The sequence below is a fragment of the Etheostoma cragini genome, chromosome 2 (assembly GCF_013103735.1).
Source record: "Etheostoma cragini isolate CJK2018 chromosome 2, CSU_Ecrag_1.0, whole genome shotgun sequence".
Classification (NCBI taxonomy): domain Eukaryota; kingdom Metazoa; phylum Chordata; class Actinopteri; order Perciformes; family Percidae; genus Etheostoma; species Etheostoma cragini.
In genome coordinates, this window is record NC_048408.1 from 14,988,752 (window position 1) to 15,003,631 (window position 14,880).

General features: G+C 38.1%; 1 protein-coding gene across 1 annotated transcript; it reads right to left on the reverse strand.

Annotated features, from left to right (window-relative positions):
* Positions 1–5,098: 5,098 nt before the first annotated feature.
* On the reverse strand, positions 5,099–14,526 carry mettl14 (methyltransferase like 14). Its single transcript, XM_034894740.1, has 11 exons — positions 14,272–14,526; positions 13,605–13,693; positions 11,997–12,084; positions 10,230–10,307; positions 9,135–9,222; positions 8,949–9,039; positions 8,654–8,795; positions 7,727–7,819; positions 6,277–6,393; positions 5,759–5,969; positions 5,099–5,617 (listed from the first exon to the last, which is right to left on the reverse strand). The coding sequence occupies exons 1-11, from the start codon at positions 14,335–14,337 to the stop codon at positions 5,316–5,318; spliced, it is 1,365 nt and encodes a 454-aa protein (XP_034750631.1). The 5' UTR covers positions 14,338–14,526; the 3' UTR covers positions 5,099–5,315.
* Positions 14,527–14,880: the final 354 nt, after the last annotated feature.

The following is a 14,880-nucleotide window of genomic DNA, read 5'->3' on the forward strand; positions in this document are numbered from 1 at the left end:
AACAGATTTTTGATCCTTAATGGTGCTTATTTTTTAAAAACCTAATCAGAACAGGTGAAAATGCTTGAATTGTAACAATTTGAGAATATAACTGTGTAACGTAACTGTGTGAGAATATCAGGTGCAGAAATATAACATAGTTTCATAGCACCTACATTTAAATACACTTGGGTCCAGTAGACCTGATCACCTCATATGTAAAAGTTATGCATAGGTGGGTGTACCGTGTGAAGTCATTGAAAATAATTTAATTTTTATTTTCCTTACAGAAATGGAGCATCATTTTTCTTTTAGCAAGCATTGAAAACGGGTCCCACAGACCTGAACACCACATATGGGTTAAGAGATGTAAATAACCATGCAGTGTCACTATTTAGTCTCCGTCCGGTGTCAAAACTCAAACATATCTGCTGTATACTATTGTGTGTTGGTTAGGTGTGGGAATCTCTTGGCTCCTCACAATTTGATTCCGATTCAGAGGCCAACAATTAAATTCTAAACTGATTATCGATGCATCTCGATGCAACAATTTTTTTGACATTTCTATGCCTGATTTAAAAAAAATATACATATAAATCTGAGTTTGATACATTTTGACATATGCAGTGTTTGTCACACACCAGTTTTAAATTTATTCATTATTTTTACCTACATTTTTCAAAATGTTGTAGTCATTCCATGCTTAAGCCTTACACATGCTTGAGAATGTCACCTTTCTCAGTGATTTTCTATGTCAGAGGCTGAGTCATGTTTAAAGGTGGAGAATTGGCTTCTAAGAACATAAAATACAAGATGGTCAGATGTAATGTGATAAAGGAGATGAACAGCCTTTATGTGTTTCGCCTAATTATTTTATGTCTTATTAGATCATGTGTATATTTATATTAGGTATATATTGTTAGGTAGCTGTATAATGGCCAAAGTAATTTAGACGAGAGCAAAGAAGAAAGTTATGTAAAGCGGTATTAAGACTGAGGAATTTATAAGGGTGAGCTGATGGATAAATCATTGTTTTTGTATCCCGTAGGAAAAACACAAAGTATCTAGCAGAGAATACCACAATGTAAGTAAGAGTATCTTGTTTTGTCTTTTGGTTGGCACATGTATGTCTATATCTCTGCATATTTTAGTATATCTGATGATACTTCTGTATTGATAAGATGTACTGAAGCATTAAGGGGGAACAGATCAGCAGACATGGGTGGAGACATGGGTGACGCCCCAACAAAAGATACTGAGTCATTTCCCTTTGAAAGCAAGCCACATGTTCAACCAGAAGAACAAAAGCAGTTGCAGAATTAAAAGTGATTGGACAGGTTGAAGGAGGAAGTTCACAGTATTAAAATGTAAAAAAAAAATTTTGCCATGGGATGCAGTTGCCACTGACAGTGACCAGTTCGACTACATTCTCAAACCTCTGACAATGAATCACATCTCTACTGATCTTTATCTTTTCTCTGAAGAGCCAAGGTTTGCATGAACTGAGTAGGTGATAAAAGAAAACAATAAATGATCACAACAAAACATATGCTACTTAAGGTGAAATATATATATTAAACAAAAATAAACTAAAAACAACATCAGTTTGAATCCAATATTTAGTGATAGACACTGTTTTTAATTACAGAAATGGAAATGACCTTAAAGTTAAACTTTTACTGCTACTATTTACTATTTCGTCAATTACATCTTCCCGATCAATTGAGGATATTACTGTAACTCAAATTTCAATGTTGATATAAAATATTAATTATATTAATAATTGTAAACTTAAGTTATTTACAAACTAAAAGAGCAGGAAACTTGCTGTAGCATTGCTATGTTTTTTCTATAAAAACAGTTTCTTAACTTCTGCTGGAATTATAGCGTGCTCAAACGATTGAGTATTCTATACAACAACTACAGGTTTCTAGTAAAACTACATTTAGGGAACTAACTAAATTATTTTTTCTTAGGTTTCATTTTTGAGAAGAATATTGAAACAATGTAAAAGGTACAACAAGTAAAAGATAAATGCCTTCTTATAAATGGAATATTATCTGCCTTGACTCTGCTTGAGCTCATCAAATAAAGGCTAAAAAATCCCGAAAATAATTTTTAAAAGTGGTAGTTCCAATCAGGTGACATTATCTTTTCTTTGACCACGGAATTGATACGGCAGCACATATCTAGCCTCTGTTTTAAAAGCGAGAATGAGGTAAAAAGAACATGGCAAGAGAAATCAGGCGTCAAGACAATTTAAACCTATTAGTAAAAGAAACAACCAATGCTTTAATTTTACAAACAATGTGCAGAGTGATGTTTGTAATGCCCCCCATCACCCGCAGGCGTAGGGAGGCAACCCTCTCGTTCACCGGGGTAAAGTCTGATGCAGCGGCGCTCAGCCGGGGGCTTGTGAGTATCCCCACAACTCCGGAGTAGAACAGAGTCTAACCCCCGACCTTTACTGCCCCCCATGTGGGAGCGCACCCGATCCCATCGGTTGCTCCTACAGGTGGTGGGCCCATGGGCTGGAGAGAGAGGTGCTACGTCGCTTTTTTTCGGGCTGTGCCCAGCCAGGCTTTGTGGCAAACCCGGCTAACAGGTGCACGCTGACAAGCCCTCCATCTGGGCCTGGCTCCAAACAGGGGCCCCGGGCTTCCTCCGGGTATGGTCCCTCGATCCCTTTCTCACTTTGTCATAGGATCTTTTTATACCATTTTTTGTCTGAATTCCCCCTTTTGGTTGATATTATTCACTCTGATATAAATAACCATGTAATGTCACTCTATTGTCTCAGTCTGGTGTCAAAACTCAAACATGTCTGATGTACACTAGATTGTGTGTTAGTGTATTACTAGGCCTGGGCCTCTGACTTCTGTGTCTGCCCCTGACTCTATGAGGGTTCCTAATTCTTTTGGGTGTTGTCTGCTGTACACCTGTGTGGAATTACGTTGTTGGCTTGAGAGTTATATATAAATAAATGCCTTAAACAAGGTTCTGGAATGGACAAAAATAATCTTAAAATGCTTTGACAAAGACCAATGGTTAAAACATTTTCAGCAATTACATTTTGGATTGATTTTGTTTAAGTCTATCAGCACTGCCTACTTTTTCAAAGTCAACTCTTTTGCTAATACTGCCATATGTACAGGACATGTACAGTAATACAGTAGAGGATTTATTTCAAGCTATTGTGATGTTTTTTAGCTTACCCTAGCAGTAGAACAGTCATTTTTTCAGCCATCCCAAAACTGCCCATCTTTAATATTGTCTATGTTTGTTTTTAACATTTAATAAAAAAAATGTAACTCATTTTGATCATTTGCACTGCGACTGATAAGAAACAACTTTTTGTTTCTTCTTCTGTACTGTAGCAAAGTGACAAATAGATAGTTCAGATAGAATAGATCAGATAGTTAGAGTAGGACACATAATGTTGTCCTTAGGATGATGACGAAGACATTGTCAGCTGCCACAAGTGTAGAGAGGCCGACGTTGACACCTTACATCTAAGGGTGTATCATGACAAAACTTGCACCTTATTCTTTAACAGAGCAATGCTGGGTGGGGATTACAAGGAAGAGGGGTTGTCCACTTCCACAGCCCAACTTGGCCCATGGTTTACAATGAAAGAAACTCAGGATTAGTTGAAGAAAACCTCATATAAAGCAGGTTGGGTTCAAAGAGTATGTTGCCATAGAAAAACTCTTTTCTATATTTTCACCAAGCCTGCTTTCTGAAATGGGGACCAGATCACAACCAATATGGGCATCATTTTGATGGCATTTCCAGAACTTCATTTGACTTTTTAATTACCCTAACCGACTATAGAACCAGCTGTTGTAGGTGGTCGAGATAGAGTTTTAGAGATATAGAGTTTTGAGAACTTGTGACATTTCATAGACTAGGCCTACTTATTATTAAATAAAATAGTGCTTCAAAGCCCACATTGAATAGGCAGGAGGTGTGAGGAACTGGCAGGGGATTGAGAGATGAGTGTAACCAACTCCTTAAAGGACAATTCTGGTTGATTGGATATTTGGAGTGCTGTCAGTAGCAAGAAAAACAAAAAAGGCATAAAAGTTGTGTTAATCCATACAGCTGTTTATTACCCGTTTTCCTTTTATGCTTTTTATTCATCTACTGCAGTCAGATTCACTGTGTTCCCTCAGAAAGAATCACTGAACATGGGCAGGCCCTTGTAATGACATTTTGAACATGTTTAGATTAGGACATCTCCAAACAACAGAGCTACGTGTTGAAATCGATTGAAATTTCATGTAGTAGACTTCAAGAAGACCTTTATAAAATGTAGAAGATTAACTATTGAATAAACTGTTACTCAACGCCAGACCCAGAAGCAACAGAACAACCCAACAGAAAAGTTTACATTGAAGCAGCAGTTGAAAAATAAGATGCCTGACATTCCTCAACCGTTCCCTCTTTTTACGTCTGCATGTTTGACATACTCCCTATGTGCTTTCAACAGCAGGCAGGCAGATTATGAAAAGAAGATAACAGCCAGTCAGCTTGATGGAACTGATTCATGTTAAATTCTTTGGCCATAACAGCAGTTTTTCTGACAAGCAAATATATCAATTGTTCCAGCAAGTGTAACAGCCCCCTGAAACAAATCCTGTCTGTTTGAAAATTACAACACTCCTCTTGTGTTCTTACAAGGGTCTTTATTCGAACAATTTTGCTCATATTTGGCTTTCAATCACATTCTACATATTAGTGAAGTGAAAACTTCAAATCTTATACTGTACATCAAGTGCACGGCAGTGACAAAGATGAAAGAAAATGTGAAACTGAATTGGTATAAAAAGCTACATGATCCCATTATGTTGTTTCTGGGCGGTTAATCCATGTATGGATTGGATCCTATTATTTAACTATGTATCCTCTACCTTGATTGATGTTTGATTCTCAACTGTGTAGGCGATATTAATTGCCTTGTCTGATAGTTTTAGTTATGCTATTGATGGCTTATAGCTAAAACACATTTGCTTTTGCCAAAAAAAAAAGTTATCTGTGAGTGCCAGAGTTTTGGTTTTCTTTGAACTGTAACAGTTAATTAAAAAAGTCACAAAATATGTAAACACAAAAAGTGAAAGGAATGTTTATTTAGACAATACACACTCAATCTTAAGTTTGTCCATGAAAAAATATAAACAAAAAAATTCAAACATTCAAAAAGGATTTGCTAATCTACTCAGCTGTCATAATACCGATATGATACTATACCCCGACTGCATTACAGATGAGCTTGTGTTTGCAGATAACCCAGATGGGGATTCCTGGCATCAGTCTGGTTGCATAAGCTCTTTCCTCTAGCGAGGTGGAAAGCCCCTGTGCGGCCCTCCCCTGCCCCTAAAGCCTCCCCTGTCCCCACGGAAATTTGGCCGGTTTCGTTCACGGCCTCTGTCCCCGCCTCTTCCTGCATTTGGCCCACCACGCCCCCCTCTGGGTGCTCCGCCACCACGGTCCGACTTCAGCTTAGCAGGTGGAGATTTAGGCCTCAGCCTCTCAATATCCTCGGTGCAGCCAGACAAGTGGGAGTTGACAAAATGCGAGGCGTAGGACTCTGGGTTTAAGTTACTATTTGTCAAAGTAGGACCCACAGTCAGCCAGCCTAGAAAGAGAAGGAAACAAATAAAAAGCAGTAACATGGGTAATTAGAAACAAGCAGAGCAGAGGAAGACAAAACTAATAGCAAACCTACAAATGCAATTATTAGCACACTTTCCAAAAGGAAAGAGCATTTCCATCTCACCTGGTCTGATGGTCGAGTCTCGTCCAAACAGGTGCAACCTCCTGCGGCCCAAACAGAAATGCTCAATTATGTGGAAGATCTCCACAGGCTTCTCTACATTTCCCATCTCAGGCTCCTCAGTGATGATCAAGTCAATGTCCACGTTAGCATGGATGAAGTCACCGTCAGTACTCCTACGCACTGTTCCTTTGATTCCCATTAGGCAGTGTTCCTAGAGAGAATATGTTGTATACATCATGATTTACAATTTGAACTGGTTTAACTTTACTATTATTATGGATAGATTACTCTTTTTAAATTGTGTATCTTACATCTACATCAACACATTTTAAAAGAGATTTTAAAAGGAAAACATTAACATTAACTGTATAATTATCATGGATAGATGCTCTTTTTAAATTGTGTATGTTACATCTACATCAACACATTTTAAAAGGAAAACATATCCCAAAGCTCTTAGATTAACGGTGTGTAATATTTACATTAACATCAACATCTATTTCACATTCATGCCTTACCTTGGTCCTCTGAAATACTGCTTTTGGGTCCAGTGCCTTGGTCTTCCCTGGGTTATTCTTGTTGGTCTTGATCCAACAGATGTCTTCACACCGCCTAAAGCCCCACTTCCTCAAACACTGAATTGGGTGTAATAGGGGAAGTATTATGATGGAGTGTGTATAAGTACTCCTTTTGTTGTTGTTAATATTTACAGGTTGATCTTTTTAATTAATCTGAAAGGATTACTGCAGACATGCAACACCCTTTCCATCTACTGTATGGAACATAATGTAGCAAATCAGAAATGTGAATACAACTTTAAAAAAATACGGTGATTCCACGCAAGCAGATTTCTAACTGTTGAAAAATGCATGACCTACTCTATGGTTCTAAAGCAAGAATGACAATAATTCTCTCAGTTTTACGTACACTAAGTACATGCGCGTTTCTGAGTTATCTGCAAAAAAAATCATGTTTTGGCTTCCCAGTTTAGCTGGAATCTTGTTCTTTGTAGTAGTGGAATGCTATTTGAGATAACACAGAACAGTCATTGGAGTTTAACAGATTTTTACATTTATTTGACAATAAACAAGATTAGCTTTCCCTTCCTAAAGTCCACATGATTGCTTTTTGATAATGGCGCTAGCTAAACATACAAGACAATTATATGTTTTTAAATTACTAGTATGGCCTTTAATCGATAGGACGGCTTGAAAATCGTAAAGGGGAGGTAGAGGGACAACGACAGACTCAAATGCTGGCCTACATGGGGCGCACACACTCTAGTGGGGAAGCTAGATGACGCCCAAGAGCAACTTTTTAATATTGGACCAAAATTTCTTTAGCAGTTTTCAGTTACACATTGTCTCTACTTTTGTTTTTAAATATATATAATTCATATGTAAAAACTGACATCAACATCATCAGCTGGCCTCAAAACAAATGCCTTTTTTTGGTTTCACTACCCTTGCCCTTGTGAGCCCAAAGAATGGACAGACAATGGGGATGACAACGTCATTGTTTTTTCAAGTTGTTGAAAAAGAATGCTGTTCAAAAAACAACTATGAAATGTATTTTCTAACACAGAGAGACAGACTGTGACTCAGTGATGTTGAGAAACTCAAAATGGAAATACGTCACAGCATTGACAGCAACGATTTAAATAATACTGTTTGACAGCTTGCTAGAATTGAACCATGGAGGAACTTAATCCTTGAATAGTCTTGTATGAACATACTTAAGGCTTTCAAAGCTGTTGTAATAACAACAACACACAAACAGTTGCGCCACTCAGTTTTCCAATGTACACTGAACTAGTGAAATCCTGAATGACTTGAAAAGTGGTAAAAAGAACTTTCATGCCTCGTTTGGCAAAACCAGCGAAGAGTATGAGATGTACTATATTGGACACAGAGTAAGAGTTTGCCTGTAGTTAAATGTATGCTTTGACTGAATGAGGGATCATGTTACCATTCTGCCCAAGTCCAGGCCTTCACCAGAGCCGCACCAGAGAAAAACAAAGGAACGTGGAGCTGATATTTCTTCAATTTCCAGTTTCATGATCTAAAAAAGCAGAGACCAGAGAAGGAAAAGAAGGGTGAGGGAACTAACACATAATCATTCATGCAGAATGTTGTTAATGTGTGTTGCAGATTCTTAGCTGTATGAGGTAAAAGCTGTACACAGTGTCCCTGGAAGTTATTTAAGCCTGCCTGCCCTGATGCTAGTGTGCAGATCTCTTCACCACTCTCTGAATTTAGTGGACTCCATTCATTCTGAACAAACAATATGAGGAAACTATGCGACATGCAATAAGGTTGTTGAATGTTGCGGTAACAATATTACTTACAATACGTAAACATTAAAACGTAGTCCGTTCTGCATGTTTGCTGCTTTAATTATTCATCTACAATACAACAAATTGCATGTTGAATTTAAAACAAATCAAAGGAATTAATTTCCAACATTTCTTAATAAACAAATTGAACATTATATTAAATAGAAAAGACACCACTAAAAAAAAAGATTGACATTTAATTACATTTTAAAGTGCCGTTTTCTACCGCAAATGTTCTATCAACTAACAAAAAAAAAAAAGTATGCGATATGTTAAAGCCTTTCGCGATGTGTGTATTAGGCCAGTTGAAACTGCGATGACAGAAAAAACTCCCAATATATTGTACAGCCCTAATTCATTCACACAGCATTCAAAAATCATGCCGACTTCTATACCAAACTGCATTTATTATTATTACTTACTTTAAATTTCAGTTTATAATTGTTATAGTCTCCCTTCTTTGTTGTGCCCTATGAACCAGCCATAACAATATACCGCATCCGTTCACATCATACTAGCATAAAGCGCTTAATGCAAACCAGTACAAGAAGCATACATACATCATCCCATGTCCAGAAGCGTTCAGTGTGGCTGATGCCTGACTCTCTGTAGTATTCCTCTAAGGGAGGCTCAAGAAGAATTACATCAAACTTGCACTTCAAATCCTGCAGGTCAAAGTGCTCTGGATCAGCCTGGAGGTACCTGAACACACACATATCTTAAATAGCAAACCTTTTTTTAAGATAGTTGATGCCAACTTCATCTCAACTCTTTTAAGGTCAAGTTCTTATCTCTGGGTGTAATCACATTGGCATTAAGGTAAATATTTAATATTCAAACCATCATTAAACATACATGGGAGGGGTGTTGGTGGTGGAGATCAGTTCGTCTTTCAGTCTGATCAGCTCTCGAAGCTTTGGGTATTCTTCAAATCGGTCAGCCAAGCCTGAACCACATATGACAACTAGGTCAGAACTACACACAAGAATACACATGTACATGAAACAACACACACACACACACACACAAGCATACACTTACCAACATCTCTGATGAAGTTCTGTGGCCTGTGGCCTGTGTCGACAAAGTGCTGACAGTAGTCATTGTGAGGGTTCAAACTCTGGGTACCCTGAAAATGAATGAAAAAAGATAAATAGAATGAGCAGGAAAGAGGGTAAAAAGAAAAATATATCTGCACAGAGACAAAATAAAAGAGAATAGCTTGATGTCAGGGCTCCAGACTAACTATTTGCCTTGGTTGTACTGGTGCGTCTAACTTTTGTATTTAAGTGCAACAGCACAAAATGTAGGTGCACCCAAATTAACGCCACAATTTCAAGGTCACATTTATTATATAAATGATTTTTAAACAAGAATATGTTTTAGGTGAAAAAAAAAATATTTGAAGCACAATTATACTGTAAATGAAAATCTTTTTTAAAAACATTAAATAAATAACATTTAAAATAAATGTTTAAAGTGCTTCACTGGGCTGCCAAACTGAAACATTTTAACAACTGTATTGTCTTTACTTTCGGGACCCTCTCGTATCCCTCGGGTCAAATTGACCCGTGACTTATTTGGGGTTTTAAAAACAAGTCTGAAATAAAATTTTACTTCATAATCTATTAACAAAAATTGTCTTCATCTCAATTTCAAACAATTGAGATAACATATATTTAGGGAATGCAATCAGTCTCTACTAGAACACAATTAAAAATGGAAGTGTGATTTGTTTTTTGTCATTAGGTTATAATAAACACAAGTGGTCATGTCTAGAATAATTTTCTGAATTGAGTCGGGAATACATGCTCATCACAGAAAATAAGGTAAGGCCATTGATTTTTAGATAGGAAAAAAAAAATGTATACTTGTACCATTTGACTTCTTGTAAAAATTTGAAAGGGGTCAATTTGACCTGAATAGCATACAAGGGTTAAGCAAAATAAAGCATGTCAAAATAGAAAGTGCTACTGTTTAAAAAGGCTTCCCTGAACTGAGACCCAACATTTCATGGCTAATGGTCTTACAGCTGCCCCCCTCCCTCAGATGGCCAACACCTGTAATTTGGCCTGCTTACCCTTTGGCCTCAGCTAAACCAGCTTCCCACACTCCCTATCATCAAAGTTATCACACCTTAAGGAAAGTACTTGAGTCCTTGTACACTTCCTCATATGGGTTGCTTTCATCCGGTTGTTGCACCTCGACCTCTTCCTAACACAACAACAACAGAATGAGGTTAATATTTTTGTCTATGAACAGAATATTTATCTGCATGGGACACATGTATTTGCTAGATGAATCCTACTAAAAAGGAATTTATAATTAAGATATTTAAAAAATACGAGTAGAATCAAAATCATGAGAAGATTACAACCTATAATAAATGAATGAGTAGATAAGTTGGGATAACAAATAAAGGGAAAAACATAAAACATATTGAAGGGCTTACAAAAAAAGTGAGCAGAGACATTTTCATTTATTATCTCTTATTCTGCTCACGTCATATTCACCCAGAAGTCATTCATAATCAACCTCATGCTGAAATATTTAATTTGACAGAACTTACACTCCAACCCCCCAAACTTAAAACATGGTCACAGCTTCTGTTGCTGAGAAAAGAGAAAAACAACCATTTGGAGGGCCAGATTTATGCTCACAGCCTGCAGCTACAACACACCAAATGGAGCAAAGCCACAAATTCTGACTTGCAGGCAGGACCTTGACCTGACTATATCCATATACGTATAAACGTGTCCTTTGGCAAATCTTTGGAGCTAATAAGAATGAATCATAGCCCTACTATTGACGCTACTTTCAAAAGACCTGGGGCTCAGTGGTAAAGCGGTTGCTTGCCAATCAGAAGGTCGGAAGTTTGATAACTGGCCCCACGTTGTAGTGTCCTTGGGCAAGACGCTGTGCACTGGAGTGTAAATGTGTGTGAGTGTTTATCTGATGAGCAGGTGGCACCTGTAAGGCAGCCACGGCCACAGTGTGTGAATGGTAAAAGCGCTTTAAGTAGTCGTTAAGACTAGAAAAGTGATTTGTAATATCTATATAATAATATATTTATAGCTTAAGATCCTCAAGCAATGGCCCTATTTACTGTCCAGACAAAAGACCAGGAGGGACCACACTTTTCTTTCCACTGCCCTGATGAACAAACTACAGAGGCCCTGAGAGGCCACAACACGCAACATTAAGAAAACAAAAAGCAAATAAAAAACAGAAGTGTTTCCAGGGGACAATTTTAAGTGATGCACACATGCCTTGACCATTTGCGTTTTAATCTGTGTTCTTGACGATTTCAATATAAACAAATCGGATCATTTGTTTAAATATCCCAACTCCGACCAGTTGCATGTTGTGGTCCAATTGTGTGGCTTTTCTTAATGTTGCGTGTTGTGGCCTCTCAGGGACAGTAACAAACTGCCTGAGAAGATTTAGTGTGTTCAGTCTTTGTCATTTGAAATCCTCCCTCATACATACTGGTGGTGGTGGCGCAGTGGATATGACACATACCTCTGGTGTGGGAGACCTAGGTTTGAATCCCACTGCAATCCATCAACCTATGTGTCTCTGAGCAGGACACTCAACCCTTAGTTGTTTCAGAGGCATGCGACCTCTGACATTTATAGCAATTGTAAGTCGTTTTGGATGAAAATGTCAGCTAAATGTAATGTACTCACTCCCCGGATTGTCCTGAGGTTTTATCCAACACATGTTACGTCTACTTTTGTTGTTTCCTACTGAGGTTTTTTGTATTTTGATTTGTCAATGTGATTGTGGTTTTTTACTTTAAATAGCCAACATTTGTTTTGAAAAGTGTTATATTAATCAGGTTTATTATCATTAAAATAAGGTGGAGGATTTTTTTAACCCATGCAGACTCATAATGATCACCTTTTGTTCTTCCACATCTTCCTCTGTGTCCTCTCCCTCTGTCTGTGCCTTTCTTTTGGAAGGTGCTACAAAACTGTCAAATGAAGCTCTGCAAAACACATACAGCGGAAATACCGGAAATAGCAGTGACAATGACAAGACAAAACTGACAAGAAAGATGACAAATGTTTACAAAAATATGTTAAAGAAGAACGGAAGGGAGCTGTCTAATGTCAAAAAGTGAGTGTATTTAATATGCTTAATTTACGTAACAAACGTAAATTAAACGTAAACAAATACAAGGACTAACTGGCAAAAAGCAACTTAAAATGGCTTGGACTGGAAACTTTTATGTTCTTCATGCCATTCCGTCCCTGCATGTATACACATGTAGCATTTTGAATCACATTCCTCCTTTCACCTTTCTCTTAAAAGGTGCAATATGTCATACTGACAGCTAGAGTATACTGAAGAGTTGTCTCCCTGGGCCCCTCCTCCCCTAACTCGAAGTTCACGGAGGTTGCCAGGTTGAGAACGCAGCATCCAACAATGTTGTTAGACACCAGTCTTACATAGTCAGACTTTACTCCACATCACAGCTGAGTAGCTAAAGTTAGATGTTGGCTATGTTGACAGTCATAAAAGCATGTGCTCACGAGGGGCTCTGTACATGACTAACAATCCCCTTTGCAGAAAGCAATTTTTTTTAAATGCTGTTCATACAGGTCTATAGAAGTGACGCTTTCATTTCCCACTCAGAGTCAATAACATGAGCAGCTACCGTGAGATAGCTTTCCATAGCACAAGGAGAAGTCCAACCATCAGTCGTTAGAGAAATGGACTTTTCCTCTCGTTCCAGTGATTTTCACATCTGGGAGATGGCGTTGGATATGCATTAGAATGTCAGATGTATTTCCACTCACATACCCGACAATTGCTGAACAACGCTGACAAAAAGTCCTCGTCTTATCCACCACCCTTTCGCCTGTACTACTGTAACTGGCTGGGAAACCCAAGTTTGTATTGTCATTCCGCTGCTGGACCCATTCATAATGAGTCAGACGTCACTCTAGAGTAACATACGTCCATCGCACTCCCCCCTCTCTTTAATCAGTTATTATTGAAAAAAAGTGAAGGAGCTTTCTCAGAGTACTTCTTTTTTTTATACATCCTAGTTATCCTAGCCTATTTATTTCAGACAATTTTCATTTACATGTGTTGCAGCTATATGTACACAGTGTGTACAACATACCATTTCAACATAAATAGACTATGTGACAATAAAGTTTGTGTTGGTTAAAATCAACTAATAATCGTGATAATTGATTGTGATCTCAATATTGATTAAAAAATATTGATTATCATTTTGGCCATTTTCATGCAGCCCTAACATATTGCACCCTTAATACTGACCTGTTTGGGTAGCCTTTTGCCAGTTCACGAGAGCCATGGTTTCAGTTCACCTCATTACTTAAGAAACTATGCAGAACATGGGGAGAGCTAAAATGCAACATGTGTACTCTTTCCAAGCCTTCTTTTACTTTCTTAATGTCTCCCAATTGTGCCCTGATACACGTTTTGCTTTAAACATCCTTTATATTTTCTCACTGTTTTGGGGGTATATCTTACCTGCATGATTCTCTTGTCTCCTCTATCTCCTTTAGTTCATCTTTACTGTTGAGGACAGCTCCAATACTGTCCGCGCTTTCAGCTCCCAACTGTGATCAGACAAAAATGAGAAAGTCATTGCCAAGTAACATATTTTCAAATTCTAGTACTGTCTCCTTCACTATATAATGCCTTGTTGTACTAAACGTTTTCGGTCTCAGTATTTTCTACTGCTTTTTTGTAGCTCCAAGTTTAACAATTTTCCTTTAACGTTACTCTAAATTAATGTTGTCGTATTTCCCTGTAACGTTATATGTATCCTAACTGACATTTCATGCTACGGAGTCAATTGTGGTAAGGTTTACGTTAGCTATAGGCTCAAATAGCTTCAACATGTTAACGTGAACAGTGCGTTTTACAGTGCTAATAACGTTATGCGCCTACAGTCCACTCGAGGGCGAAACATGCGGATATGTCAGCTAAATTATCATCGCCCATGTGTGTAACGTTATCTATGCTACGGTACTCCGTCCATACTCACCACACAGTCAACAATTTGTTTTCATTACCACAATGCTTTAATCTAGCAGCGCCACATGTGGTTACAGTTAGCTGTATATTATGCTAGCTAGCTCACTTAGCTACCTAACGTTACATGCTAACAACAAGATGCTCACAGTCCACTTGCCTGTTGAGCTAAAAGCTGCCGCCTAAGTTTTTGTCGCTCACGGATCTCTTGCAGTCGGCTGTTCATTTCTTTAGTTGCAATGTTTAGCTGTTTTAATATCCTTGGTCGTTGTTACATTAAAGCTTTTCATATAAATGTGATTAGCTAGCTATAATGGTAACTTATGTTATTAGCAAACAATTGGCCGGTGTAGCCGCGAAAGTCACAATGGGTGTACTCGTTATGGACACCAGCGCGCTCAGATTCGATTTTGAGCCGCTAAAGTAGTTCAATGGCTATTGTCTCAATGTTGTAAACTGAGGCGCTTTTTGCATCTGCAACGGTTTTGGCAGCCCAGTTTGAGAAGTTCAACCGGCGAATTGAGCGGTGTATCGAGTAACTCCGCCAACTTGGGCGAGTTTTGGCGTACGCCGGTGTGAATTAAGAGTGAACACTTTGTGCTTGAATAGACGCGGCTTGATTATGTCACCAGATAGGACGCTTCTGTTTGACGTTTCAAAATTCCTTCTCCAATCAGATGATATCATGGAAACTACTATATTTTAGACACTTGAGGCGCTATTGTCCATTTAAGTCTGCATGTCATCAAAGATGCTCTGAGACGTTCAG